The sequence below is a fragment of the Cyanistes caeruleus genome, chromosome 1, assembly GCF_971803275.1.
Source record: "Cyanistes caeruleus chromosome 1, bCyaCae1.hap1.1, whole genome shotgun sequence".
Taxonomy (NCBI): domain Eukaryota; kingdom Metazoa; phylum Chordata; class Aves; order Passeriformes; family Paridae; genus Cyanistes; species Cyanistes caeruleus.
The window spans coordinates 51,725,192-51,739,688 of record NC_141701.1 but is presented as its reverse complement, the minus strand read 5'-3'; the positions used below and the strand labels follow the sequence as shown (position 1 = coordinate 51,739,688).

The 14,497-nt window shown below is 42.8% G+C and overlaps 1 protein-coding gene across 22 annotated transcripts in view; it reads left to right on the top strand.

The window, feature by feature from the left end:
* Positions 1-9,005: 9,005 nt before the first annotated feature.
* Positions 9,006-14,497, top strand: part of PPP4R1 (protein phosphatase 4 regulatory subunit 1) — a 64,154-nt gene continuing 58,662 nt past the window's right edge. For 3 of the 22 annotated variants that reach the window (XM_086892178.1, XM_086892127.1, XM_086892095.1), the window contains exons 1-2: positions 9,006-9,233; positions 9,881-9,925. Coding sequence is in view for 16 of the 22 variants with exons in the window: in XM_023921329.2 (XP_023777097.2) it covers positions 10,207-10,321 (115 nt within the window). In the remaining 6 variants the exon portion in view is untranslated. The other 19 variants (XM_086892187.1, XM_086892098.1, XM_086892157.1 and 16 more) reach the window with 16 other exon arrangements.

Sequence of the window (14,497 nt, the reverse complement as noted above, 5' to 3'; positions counted from 1 at the left end):
ATCCCAAAGTTTTGCTCCATGACAGTTCTGAGAACTTTACAGGTTAACTTTTCATGGGTAGCTGAAGGACACCACAGCAAGTGCAGCCTTTTATTTCATCTATTTCTCACTGAGGCAAATTACAAACTAAAATCTTCCCTGTGTATTTAATCTAATATAAATCTTAAAACACAATTGAGGGAAAGGATGTAACACATTATTTAAAACTAATCAATTAACCTATAGGTTAATAGCATTCATACCCTTAAAAAATCACAGATGGTAGGAAATTCTGAGAACCAAATAACATCTTGGGAATATTAGTTCTCTAGACACAGGTCTTGCAAAACAGCAGACTACTTTTCAAAGCAGAAGGTGGGAAGCCCTTTGAAAACGTATCTGCCCTGATTGCTGTACCGAATCCTTTCCAGCGCTAGGGGCAGACCCAGAGTCCTTTTAGCTCCTGCCAGCGGGAGAGTTCACCTTGTCCCATTCTCTCTGTTTTGTACGAACGTGAGTCTTGCAAGCTCCTTCTCCCCCATAAAACTCTTCCTCGTGAGACAGGGTGTCCACAGCCTTCCTTTCGTAGTTTCTGTCCTAGCTCACAAATGCGTGAATTTTGCCAAAGGAGCAGCTAGGACCAGGCAGGGCCAGACCAACAATCTGGTTATGCCCTCCAAGGGCATCTGAGTGGAGATAGCAGGGATAAAGGCAGAATACTCTGTTCCCACTGCTTAGCAAGCAGTATGTGATCAAAAAAGACGTCATTCTTGATCAGGAGTCAACGAAGAATCAAACATAATGTATTTAAACAGGTGTTTCATAAATGTAACAGCTTGATTTTTAATAATGGAACTCAGGACAGGATTATCCCTCTTACCAGTGTGAAGCCCTCTAAGTAGGGCTCAGTTTCTCAGTGTTAGAGCTCCTTGTTCTCAGTACGAGTGGCTTCTTAGTCTCAGAAACAAAATCAGCACTGTGGTTTTCAAAATACTGCCTGGAAGGAGATGCAAACAGGAAGAGTGCAGAGAGGGTGAGGTGCATGCATGCAAATGTACAATCACAGCATACCCAGCTCAGTATGCTTATGGATGCCAAATTAACAGCAAAATTGCATTTAAATTAAAATGTTGCGGCCACTCTGTTAGGGAACAGATAGAATTTTCTTCTGTGTTGCAACTTCAGACAGTGTCCCTTTAAATCAATGTTATTTTTATAAATTTTAGTAGTTTTCCTGACTTTTATGTCCAACAAGTCTGACTGTAGTCTCACTGCCAATGGAATATCTGAGGGTGAGTGATGCAGCTTTTTCAGTTTAATATTTTCAAGGGGGGGTTCACTGGAATAAATGACAGTTGGAAATATACTTGGATTCTCATAGGCTAAATCCATCTTCATTCAGAAAGATTTCCTGTATGCTGTGCTTGACAACATATTACACTAAATCAGCACTTTGATCCCACCCAAATTCCAATACCACTGTGCATACTTTGTCTGTCTTACTTTATGAATCACTCAATAAAACACACCCAGTTAAAGATATTATTGGCAATGATACAGTGTATGCACATTAAATCTCATTTTAAACAGAAACCTTGGAACCTAGAATGTTGCCAGCGCTTAAATCCAAGAATGTGAAATGCATAATGTAAAGCTTCTTAATATACCTGACACCTTTTAACTGTTGCCACAGTTAAAAAATATTACAGCTTACATTTGTACCTCAGCCAAGCACCCAGCAGGTCAAAGCCTATATGATTGTAAAAGAAAAGGAAATAACCATTTTTATATCAAGTGAGCGAAGATGATTTGGAAATTATTGAGAGAATCAGCCTAGTTAGGAGTTGCTTTAGGGCTGTAATTGCTCTTTCACATCTTAGCTAATTTAATTAAACAGAGAAACTATTTTTGGATCAGACAGCTCTTTAAACTTTTTGGTACCTTCTATTACAAACCATCTGGCCCTGTGCATAGTCATATTTCTTAACTCATACTTTATCACTGTCTTCTTCAGAAATTAGACATGGGATTTTGTGTGTATTTGTATCCCCTCTAGTTTTGTGTACATTTATTTCTGATAAAAACCTTAATTCTCTGGATTCCCTCCCAGTTCAATAGCTGAAAATTTTGGTGTAGGAACCAGCATATGTCAAGAACCAGCACTTAGTTCTTCTCTTTATTTTGGGCAGCTTTTTGGTGGTTGTTTCCTCGTTATATAATCCTTTCCTCATAGTCTGTAATCTTTTTCTAACACTGTAAATAGGATAGTCTTTAATCCTTTTCTAACACTGTAAATAAGATAAGCATTGAATCTTTTTGGATATTTTCAGCCTGCACTTTGAGAGGAAAAACAGTTTCAGTTTTAATTATTTCTTCAATGAGAGGACTTCTGCTATATTTTGCATGTAATTGACTAGTCTCCAAATGTTGTGCCACAGTCTGTCCATACCTCTCTCTGGGCTCAGTGCTACATGAAGTGTAATTACACAGATGCTGACTGAGTTGGAGCAGAAGCAGGACGAGCTCACATCTGCCCTCAAAAGACTGTACAAACACACACATCTGAAGGCTGCCTCCTCCAGAGTCTAAAATACACGTGTGTTACTGACCCTGAAATTCAGTGTTCTTCCTGCAAGAGCCAGGGTTATCTAAACAAAGGGTTCTTAGGAAGTAACCTCTTGACTTCTCCACCCCTCACATTTTTAAGGATTGACAGGTCCTAGCAATTGCACAGACCAGGATAACAAGCCGTGTCCAAAACCAATCATTCTCCTGACATGCTTCCCACTGGCACCTACCACCCTTCAGATCAGCAAAAAAAGAGCTTGGCTGCCTGCATAGGCATGTACCCAGTCCTCCCTGACTAAATGGATTACACCGTTGTTGGCTGAGTAGGGTGCCAAGAGGACTTCCAGCCAGCTTGTATTCATGTGGGTTATGAAAGAGTGCTACTCTTGAGTCTGACCTAAGTCCAGTTAAAATATGACAAAGGTCTGTAGACAAGGTGCCAGACTCCACTTCGGCCAGGATTTAGGTTTTGTTTCTGTTTTATTTTGGGAAAATGCAATGTGAGTGTAAGAAAATAAGCAAGAAGGTTCAGAAACTGTCAGCAATAACAGAATTAAATGTGCTGTACACAGGAGCTCACTGAGAGGAGTTTGGGATGGGGGAGAGTGGAGAGAGGAGTTTGAGATGGGGGAGAGTGGAGAGAGCTGGTGCTGAAGTAAGAAGAGAAAGGATCTTAGGAAGGGACCAGTTGAAGGGATGTGAAACTCATGGAAAAGGAGGTTTGGGAGTAGTGATAATTCAGTCCCACTGGTCTATTTGAGATGCGTTCTGGGATCTCAGTAACTCATCTCTGGTTCAGAAGAATGCGAGCCATCAGCTTGCATGTGCTAATATTTAAGTAGCTCTAAAGAGATGCAAATTTAAACTAAGTAGACCAGGAAGTAAAGGAGTGAATAAATGCAAATATATTAATCTGAATATCAGGTTAGGTATTTCCAGGCAGGGACTAGTTGGGTGGGGAAGGGAGAATGTGTGGGCTGAGGAAAGGCTGGAGAGCCTGGCTGGCCCAAAGGCTAATCTATCAGGGAGGGTCTGGCCTGGCATACAACTGAGAGCTGGCACATCTGGAATCATTCAGTAGACTGCTACTGTCATATATGCTACAGCTACATATGTGCTACTGTGCTACTGGCATCAGATAGCAAAAAATAGCACAGAAGACTTTTTTTTGGTGTATTTTATTTTATGCACTAATTGCCATCTCAGGCCTCAAGCAGTATCAAGCACATCACTTTGCTTCTTTTGTTCTCAGTTTCTTTACCTGGAAGATGAGAATAATTTAGTTCATTTAAAAATGATTTGGAGATCTCGGATGAAGTGTTGAGGGATAAACGTATCTTCTGCAATAGTATCCCATTTGCTCATATAGGTGGTTGCTGGAATTTCTTGAAATAGCCAAAATTCACCTTTTCTTTCTTTTCAAAGCAAACAAAACCAAAATAACAAAACAATCCCCATCCCCCCAGTAAAAAAAATGAACAAATTCCCCCCATCCCCACCCCAGGCAATTCAGTGAGGAGAAGATTCAGTTTCTTGTTGCTCAGTCTTGTTCCTTTCCGATATGACAGTGAGATAGACACCTCTGAGAAGCAGGAAATGCAGAGCTAAGGTAGAGCAGTACAACCTGAACTCTGCATTGTTTGATCAGTGATTCAGACTTCCCATAACATACATATGCATGACACTGTGGCTCCTGAAGCAGAACATCTCAGAGCTGCAGCACTTCAAGCGCTCTTAAAGGAAAGCCTGTGTCCAGGCGTGTGTTACTAAATGAGGAATCCTACACATATGCTGCAGTCAAACTCTGAGACCCATCTCCTTGAAACAGCCTCTGATGCAGCAATTCTTTGTGTTCTTTCATCATCAGCTTCAGCACCTGAAGGGTGAGATACAGACAGGGAATTTCACTTCACTGCTATTGAGATGACAGACCACTCTCTCCTTGGTCTTTGGCCAAAGGAGTTGGATATCATCACATTTAACTGAAAAATTGAAAAATTGAAAAATTGAAAAATGAGGCATCAGACTTGTCGCCTGACTTGCATGCCTCTCCTCCTTTTGCCCACACAGCTGCAATCTCCATGCCACCAGTGCAAGAGATTTGTGTGCAAATTAATGCCAAGAGCCACTGCAAGCTCCAGGTGCAGCCTTAATTCCGCACTGGGATGTACCTCAGGTGGGTATTTCCTAGTTTTAAGAGGATTGAGCATCACTTGAACTTGCCACAGAATTTGCTGCTGACCTGGAATGACATGAGGAACCCACAAAGCAAACTTTTTATTAACCAGGCTTTTTGTCAGCAAATTTAAGTGTTAATTTATTCATGGTTGGTATATTGTATGATTAAAATCCTTCAGCAAGGTCTTCTCTGAGAGCAGTGGTAGCTGAACTTTAATGCTAAGGTTTGCCAGGAGACACCTGCTCAAACTCTTGCCCAGGAAAAAGGAAAAATTAAATAAAACTGAGTGATACACATTTAAAAACTTTTGCAACCACAAGGAATATATACATATATGTATATATATATATAAAACAACCTAAAACAAATAAAACCCCACCCTCTCCAGTATTTTAATTGGAGAAGGAAAAAAGGAGTAAGGGAGGGAAGAAGAGAAGGAAAAGTGAAATGGAAAGGAGAAGAAAAGAAACATTTTATGATGAACACCTCTTTTTAGGAGAAATGCTTTACTATATTTTCAAATGCAAATCAACTGCAAATCCCAGACTTCAGCCACTGGGTTTTCATATGTATCCATACATATTAAAGGGATGTGTGTGCTTATGTGTGTATATGTATCTTAGTCTGTACATTTAGTTATGGGCCAAATTTGGTTAAACATTCTGTAAAGAACGATGGTCTAGAAAGCAAAGGATGAATGGCTGAACCATCAAGGACAACACATGCAGATGGAATCCTGGGGGTGGCCAAGAAGATGAGTCAGGATTATTCAAGAAGATAAGCAGCTGACTGGGTGCACCAGCAGTCTAACCCTGATCCATTTCTTGATAGGCTTCACAGGAAAAGAGAGTTTCTTGGAGGAATCCGAAGGAGGATAGAGAGATATGGCTGTGCAAATATTTATGGGAAGCTCTTCCCACACATGAAGGTAGCCTGTGAGAAATGCAAAGCAAGTTAATATATGGACATTGAGAGCTGACGCTATCTGATGAGACCTGCTTCTTCAAGCAAATGAGAAAAAAACTCTAATACCTTAGATAATAAATAAAATAATATGGGTGAGTTCCGTGTGCAGCAGAGTTTTTGAGCCTGAGGTTCTTATATCCCAGAGCAGTTTTAATTGAAAAGATGTCACCAATCAAACTACAGAATAACTCGCTGCAAGTATTTCTAGGTGGATGTTTGGTATCTTGTGTTCAATGTGAAAGTTTGAAAGGATTTATATAGCACTTTATGTAAATACTTTGTAAATACAAAGCACTTTATGGAAAGCACTTTTACTTTATAGAAATGTCTTGCTGATTGCTATGGACTTTTTTGAGATACATCATGTAGATAACAATGCAGTGTCTTTTATCATGTGCAAAGGATTTTGTCAAGGAGTCTTCCATTTGTATCCTTCCATCCCAAGCTTGAAGCAGTGGTGTAGTGTTTGTAGTGTGTTTTTCCCTTGAGATAGATTGTGAGAATGTGAGCTTATCATTCTTCAGTTCTTTACTTCCCAGCATCTGTAAGGGTACTTAAGCTGACTATGAGAACTCCAGCACAAAATCTGCTAGAACGTTTTGGCAAGTGTTATATTACTTGCTCCTTAACACGTCTTGTCTAATAAAACAAGTCTGTCATGAAAATTTTCTTCCATAATTAGGTGTGCTGGTTTGGAACGGCCACTCATCTGCAAGAGTCAGCATCTGTCCTACACTTACAAGGTTCTCTGTCTGCCTCATCTGTACCAGTGGCAGGGAATCTTAACCATCAGCTTGAACTTTGGATCAGGCTCTGAAGGACCACCTCTGGATTTACTGAGGCCAAAAAGTTTAGAAATACCGGGTTACTTATTCATTAAATGGGATTTTTCATTGCATGTTGGCTTGAAGCCTTTTTTAAAATGTTTTAAATAAATTACTTTCCCCCTACCATGCATGTGTCACTGTATGAGCCAAAGGTTTTGCCAGAGCTCCTACTCATGGGGGAAGGGATCTTTCCTGATGACTCCTAGTGATAGTGCTAGAACCAACTGTGCCTGAGGAGCAAAGTCTGATGTTCTAGAGGTGACACCAAGCACAAAACCCCCAGCAACTCCTGAACAATTATGATTTGTAACACACTGATCCTTGTTGTCTGTGCTATTTAAATATCACATGGTCCTGCCTACAGAGAAAGAACCAAAGACCACTGGAGATCACAAGCACACAGGAAGATCCAAAATTAATTTATATGATCTTAGGTTCAGTATGACTGCTTGCAGTTCTCATTGCTTTATTCAAAAATCATACTTCCTCTCTTTAAAACAATACACACATAGAAATTTAAAAAAAAAAAATCCTAAATACTCTAGAGGCAACTATATATGGGCTAATAATTAATTGATTATAATGAACACTATTAATACATTTTTAAGAGCAGTAATTCTGATCATTGTAAACCCAGTTGTCATAGATGTACCTCATTAAGTTTTCCTTATGATGATAACTCTAATAATGTTTAAGGTAGCTTTGATGTTCTCAGACCACAGTAATTTATGATTTGTGAGCATTAGTGCCTTTTCCTAAATGGTTGGAAAGAGGAGTCAGGCTCCTTGATTCATTCAGTAAAATGAAATGCATCAAATTTTAGTTGTGAGAGAGATTCTTAGATTCACTTCTACTGAATTCAGTGGGAGCAAAACTGATTGTGGTGAACGATGCAGAGGAGATGTGAGAAAACTTTCTGGAAATAACTTGCAGTAATAAAGAAAATAGAATGGGATCTTGAAGTACATCTAACTTTTCTGTTCTAAGTCTATTGCTATCACATCCAGTGTTGCCAGAGATTTGTTATGTCAAATATTTCCTCTGAATCTTTTCTTAAATTACACTGGCAGAGAATAACATGGTTCATGTTATTAATATTCATGTCATAATTTAGTCATGGTGAATTTACTTGATTTACTCAGATTTTGAGGTTATATATCTGAATAAAAGAAAATGTTAGATAATCAGTATCCAGTAGGCCCCAGTAGCTCATCCAAAGATTGAACAGGTGTGAAATAAGACCAAGCTTATTTACAGGATTTTAAGGAAAGGGGTGTATAGATTTTAAAAGAAGATTACACATTTTCATTCACCATGGCAAAGAGAATGAATGACTATAAAGATTTAATCCTTGTACAATTTACCAAATAAAACCAAAAATTGTTAAAGAGCAGCTGAGAAGACATACTGTCAAACACACGGTTAAAAACAGTGCTAATGAAATTGCATCTTTTTTTGCAAGCCAAAAAGAATGTATTTTGCTTTTCTGTGCACTAACAACTTCATCTCTCATTATGGAGATTTAAAATAAGACTGTGGAAGACTCAGGTAATATTCCCAGGTAGCACTAATACCCGTAATGGTCATTTCCTCTTTCAAGTGCCCTGGTTATCAACAGAATAGAGCATTTGTTTCATCCAAAACTTTAAATATTCCAATTTACAGTGGAAAAATTATATCAAAACAGTTGAAATGAGAACCATCAGCAGAGACCAAAAGGTACAGCCAAAAAAAGCAGAAAATTATGTGCACCTTTGTGTCTGTGTACAACTAAATTGCCTGTTTTTAAAGCAGAAGTCAGAAGGCACAGCGGGGCAATATCCTGTGTGTTTAAGCCACAGGATCCCAGCTGCAGAAACTTCATGCGAGGAGGATGCTCATGGGCTTCATGGTGATAGTAGGATGGCTGCTGTCACAGAATCATTGGGGTTGGAAGGGACCTCCGGAGATCATCTTGTCCAAACCCCTCCTGCCAAGGCAGGGCCACCTAGAGCAGGTGAGACAGGAACACATCCAGGTGGGTTCTGAATGTCTCCAGAGGAGACTTCACAACCTCCTTGGACAGCTTGTTCCAGTGCTCTGCCACCCTCAATGCAAAATTGTTCCTCATCTAGAAGCTCCTTGTGTTTTAGTTTATGGCCATTGCTTCTCATCCTGTCACTGGGAACAACTTAAAGAGTCTGGAACCATCCTCTTAACACCTGCCTTTGAGATATTTATATGCATTAATGAGATCTCCTCTCAGTCTTTAGACTAAACATGCCCAGCTCCCACAGCCTCTCCTATGAGAGACGCTTCAGACCCCCAATAATCTTTGTGGCCCTCCACTGGACCCTCTCTAGTAGGTCTTTCTTGCACTGAGTAGCCCAAAACTGGACACAGCACTGCAAATGTGGCCCCACCAGCGCCAAGCAGAGCAGGATCACCTCTCTGGACCTACTGGCCACACTCTTCTCTTTGGTAGGTCACGGAACCTTTCTCCCCAGGTAACCCCACGACGCCGGCGGCGAGGATTTCTGCGGCCCCGCGTCTGGAAGCGACCCTACGGTGACCACGGCGAGGAGCACCTTGGGTCGCCTTCCTCCAGGCGACCGACCCCACAACACCCAAACTTCACGGCAGGGCAAGTTCCGTGGCCTCGCCTCAGCCCGTCGGCGGGCGGCAGGAGGAGCCCGAGCCCAAGCCCGGATTTGGCGGAGGAGCGCGGAGAGCAGGTGAGCGCGTCGGGGCGTGTGGCCGAGCCCGGGCGCTCTCCAGCCGCAGGGCCGGCCCGGGCAGCTCCGGCCGTGACTCAGAGCGCGGAGAGGGGAGGCGCGGCCGCCTGAGCGAGCGAGCAGCGAGCGAGCGAGAGCGGCTCCGCCGGGCGGAGGCGGGGGCAGCGTGTCCGGCCCAGACCCCTCCTCCCGCCTTCCTCCGCCCGCTCCCTCCTCCCTCCCTCCCTGCGCGGCTCTCCCGGGGACGCGGAGAGGCGCCGCCGGGCCCGGGGCCTGGACCGCACGCGTGCCCGCCCTCTCCCACCGCCGCTCCCATTGCCCGGCCGCGGGCTGGATGTAGCCGGGCGCCCCGCGGGGGCTGCAGCAGCAAGATGGCGGGTAGGCATCGCCCCCCTCCCCCTTCCCGCACACGCCGCCTCCCCGGCGAGGCGCCAGCCCTCCCTCCTCTATCCCCCCTCCTTCTCCTCTCCCCCGCCCCGGCTTCGGCAGCGCTGCCCGCCGCTGTCCGGGCTCGGAGCGCAGGGGCTGCGGGGCTGGTCGCGTCGGGGGGTCGCAGCCCGCGGGCGGGACGGGGTCACGCGTGGCACCGAGGGTCGGCGGGCGCATTGGCACATGGTGCGTGTGTGTGTGTGTCTCCCCCACCGCAGATCTGTCGCTGCTCCAGGAGGACCTGCAGGAGGAGATCGACGGATGTGAGTGGGGACGGGGTGGGGGGGAGCGGCGGGGCGGCTTTCGGGCGAGGAAGTGGTTTCCGCGGGGGAGCGCCCAGGGTGCATTGTGGGAGGCGGCGGGGAGGAGGAGGAGGAGAGGAGGAAGCCATGGCCATGCTCCGCGCTTCCCGGTGTCCATGACCCGGTCCCGGTCGCGCGTGGGGCTGCGCCGGGCGGTCCCGCGGGGTGCGTTGGGCGGCGGGCGGGGCGGGGGCGCCGTTAGCGGCCGCCCCGGTGGGAGCGAGGGAGGGAGGGAAGGAGGGATGGAAGCAGGGGAGGCTCTGCCTGAGGGGCGGCGTTCCCTCATGGCCCGGGCACGGCGGGGCGCCGGCGGGGAGGAGCAGGAGGAGGCTAAGGCTGCTACATCTGCAGCAGCATGTGGGTTGCTCGTTCCTTTTATATCTCTGTATTTTGTATATAATTTTTGTGTCGCCAATCCTGCCCCCCTCCACCCCTCCCATCAGGCGCTCCCTTCCTTGTGAAGGCTCTGGAGCACATGTCCTGTGAGGAGCGGGTGTGAGAGCTGGGGATGCTTAGCCTGGAGAAAAGAGGCTCAAGGAGAGAGCTTACTGCTCTTTACAGCTACCTGAAAGGAGGTTGTGGCCGGGAGGGGGTCGGTCTCTTCTCCCAGGCAAGCAGGGACAGCAAGAAGGACATGGCCTCAGGCTGCGCCAGGGGAGATTCAGGTTGAACACCAGGAGGGATTTGTTCTCAGAAGGGGTGATTAGATATTGGAATTGACTTCCCAGGAGGTGGTGGAGTCACTCACTGTCCCCGGAGGTGTTTCAGGAGAGTGGAGGTGGCACTCAGTGGCATGGTCCAGTTGACAAGGTGATGTTTGGTCACAGGTTGGACACGGCGATTTCATAAGTATTTTCACACCCAATTGATTCTGTGAGTCCTGACCCCTCTGGAGAGATCTGTGGAGAAGAGTTAACGTCAGGGTGCAAAGTAGCTGAATTTTGGCTGGGGTGGTGCAAAAATTACAAATTCGGGGTGAGAAGCCTTAGCATGGCAGACCAAGATGTTACTCAGGTGAGGAGATGTCTGTTGATCGTATCGATGTTGTGGTAGCTTCTTGGAAGCAGAAGAGGGTGAATTTTGTGAGGAAAGTGAAAATGGAGGTAGAGGCAGGCGCCTGCTGTGGGTGTGCAGACCCCCTGGTTACTGCCTGAAGGTGCTTTGTCTGCCGTGCAGTCTGCAGGGCATCCCCTCACCAGAGCTGGAGTACAGGAGAAAATCCTCGTGTTTCGTGGCTTTCGTTTTTAGAGGAGAGCTATTTAAACTTTTCAGGATTTAACTGATACGTCTTCTTTTTCACTTTTGTCAGCTGACATTTAGAAGGCTCCTATTGTGCTTTGCCTTGCACAAAGAGAGAGCCTTTCCCTCAGGCTTCTTTTTTTTTTTTTTTTTTTTTCTCTAATTCCACATGATAAGTTGCTGTTTGAAAACAGTGATTACAGAGGACTTTTTCCAAAGGGACACACGTAAAAAAGAAATAAAGTGCATTCTTAGTTTTCCACTTAGATTATGGTTTTAGCTGACTGGAAGACAGGAATTGAAATTATATGTAGTCATTGAAGGGGTGACTGAAGCTGTGGGTTCCTGGTGCTGGTCTTATGTTATGGTCTTTAGAAATGAAAAAAAAAAAATATGCTTGGAGATATGACTCAGTCCAGATGAGAGCATCCTGAAGGCAGAAGCTATAGAAATATAAAGATTTGAAACCTCATTAAAAATTACTGAGGTTTTGATGGAAGTAGATAAAAGCAAATGTCTCAGTACATATGCATGGTATTTTAAGAGAAAAAAACAGGAATCTGTATGAATCAGTATGTGCTGTCTGGATGTAGTTCAGTCACACAGTGGCTTTTATAGTTCTAAATTGTACATGATTTTGGTTTTGGATGGTGTCTGTGAGCCAAAGAAAAATAGTACAGATCAAGGAAACTGAAATACTGTTTCTTGTGCAGTATTATTTGAAATAGTTGTGTTTTGTACCCAAAAACAGTTTCACACAGTTATGAAAATGTTTCCAATTGATTGGTTGCACATATGAAACAGACAGTTAAATTAAGACGGAAAGTTGCAGTTCCTGCCTGAACCGCGCCCTACAATATCTCTATGTTGTAAATATTTCAAATGTTTGCAGCTCTTTCAAGTAACAGAGTTAGACACTGGTTTAGAGGTGTATTACTGGAGTAGTAGAATGCAATAGTGATAAAACTGGAAGTGCTGGCAGTTTTTATGCCTGTGTGATTCTGCCAGCTGCATTCTTGCTATTAAGTGTGTTGAGTTATTTTTAAGGACAAATAAGAGAGAAATATTTGCAGGCAAACCAGTATTCCTGGTCATATAATTTAGGAGGAGGAATTAGATAAATATAAAATGATTGATTGACTGGCTCGTTTGAAAAGTGAACTATGTTTTCAATAAATTTTTGGGCTTTCAACTGATCTGATATCAAGTAATAGCAAGACATCTTTGCGGGTGTGCTGAAGAAATCAGGACTGTTTAAGACCGGATGCATGTGTCAAGCTCTGGATTGGACATCTAAAGCTGAGTCTCTGTGCATATGGCTCAGGACATTTCACTAGATTAGGTATTCATCTGTAGCTCATCAGTGAGCCTAGGTTTGAGTCCGAATCATGAAATATTTTTTTGTTGTTACATTGTTTGTTTTGTTTTTTTCCTTTGGGTGATGAGAATTTCCAGTGTGATTCAGTGTTTCCTGCTAAAGGGGGAATCATTAAGGTGACTTAAGAGATACCTTTTGTTGGTCATGTTCTAAAGCAATAGGAGAAAATCCTGGAGCTGAGCAAACAACCATGCACAATTCCTGCTGAAAGTAATGAGCCAAGCATCTGTGCAGCTTTTAGATAGGCAGAGTGAAGAACAGCTGTTTTATGATCTTTGTCTTTTAAGGTTTCTATAGTCAAGTGTTTTACTGGAAAGGTGGAGTTCAATCAACAACTTGTACAACTGTACAATTTGTTCTTCTCCTCATTTGTTATGCCAGTGTTGAATGCTAATTAACCTGAAAACGTAATTTTACAGAAGAGTAAAATACTATATCTTCGGAGGACTGTTTTAATAGCTGCTTGTGAAACAAAGTTTACCTTTTCTCTGAAGAAAACTTGATAAATATTTAGGTTAATGATACATTTCTAGATTACAGCAGAGAGCAGTAAATCAGCTGTTGGAGTAGTGGAGACCTTTAGAATATATGCTGTGGAAGGCATCTATTAAAAAAAAAACAAAACCAGCCTTCCTTTTGTTGATTTGTTTAAGAGGTCAGAGATTAAACAAGAGGTTTTATAAGAAAGGCTTTCAGAGAGTGGTTGATAAACCAGCTGGATTGACTTTTAAATAATTAATTTCAGCTTTGGTTTGCATTTCTATTTTGAAAGCTTCATATTATTTTTCTGCTCTTGGTTGCTTGGTAACCACTGGAAAGCTCTGATATTTTTTTTCTTGAGGTAAATGCATACTTTGCACCTGGTACATTAAACAGATGATTGCTTTAAGTAGTTACATAGCTTGCAAATGGCATTTAAGTATTTTGATTTTAGCTGATATTTCACTTCTGTAGACATAGCTCCTGATGTCAAAGGCTGTCATAATAATTGAAGAAATTCTGGTTCTTCCAGAATTCTTTAGCCAATAGCTTTTGCTTATTGGCTTGTTTGAAGTAAAAGGAAAAATAACCCAAGACCAAGACAATGACTGTACCCTGGCTAAACATACAAAAAGGGAATAAAAGAAAAATTAATTACTAGATGTCAGTTATTCTAATGAAAGACAACTTAATTGACTCTAACCCCCCCCCCCCATAAAAAGGAACATAAAATTGCATTTCATTTATGTGAAGATAAATCTAAGAAGAATCCTTGTGTGACATTATTCATTAAAGAAAAAAAAAAAAAAGGCACCACACTCTAAAGAAAATAGGGTGAAAATTAAAAAATTCAAAGTGGAAGCCTGAAGAAGAATCTTCATCCCACTACTTGGATTGTTGGCTTCCTTGCTCTTCTGTCTGAAATCTTGCACAGTATGCAAAAAGTCAGGGTAAATCTGGCTTTTATTCAAGTCTTTTGTTTTGTGCATGCAAAATCAAAATAGAGTAGTATAACTGTCTAAGATAAGTATAGAACAGAAAAGAAAACAGGCAGCAAAAATGGTTGAAAAGCAAACGTGGGCTTGTTGAAAAGAAAGTGTTCTTTATGACTCTTGCCAGTTTGTGTTCCCCCCTCCCCTGGCTGTTTCTGGAGGCTGAACTGATCAGTACAGATAGATGAAATGAAACGTACCATGATGATGACGTCTTTGAGTCTGACCATTGATGTGTGCAGGATGTGTGCTCTAAAAAATAGAGCCATCTGCAATTAGAATTCAGATTTGGAAAGGGAATAGCTTTATTCAACTCACTATTTTAATTGTGATTTAAATCAGGAGAGAAAAGAGATTTTCATCTGATAACTGGTTTTAATATTGTTTTACCTTTGTTTTTGGAAAAAGCCTTTGTTAGTGATAGCTGCATTTGCATGCAACGTC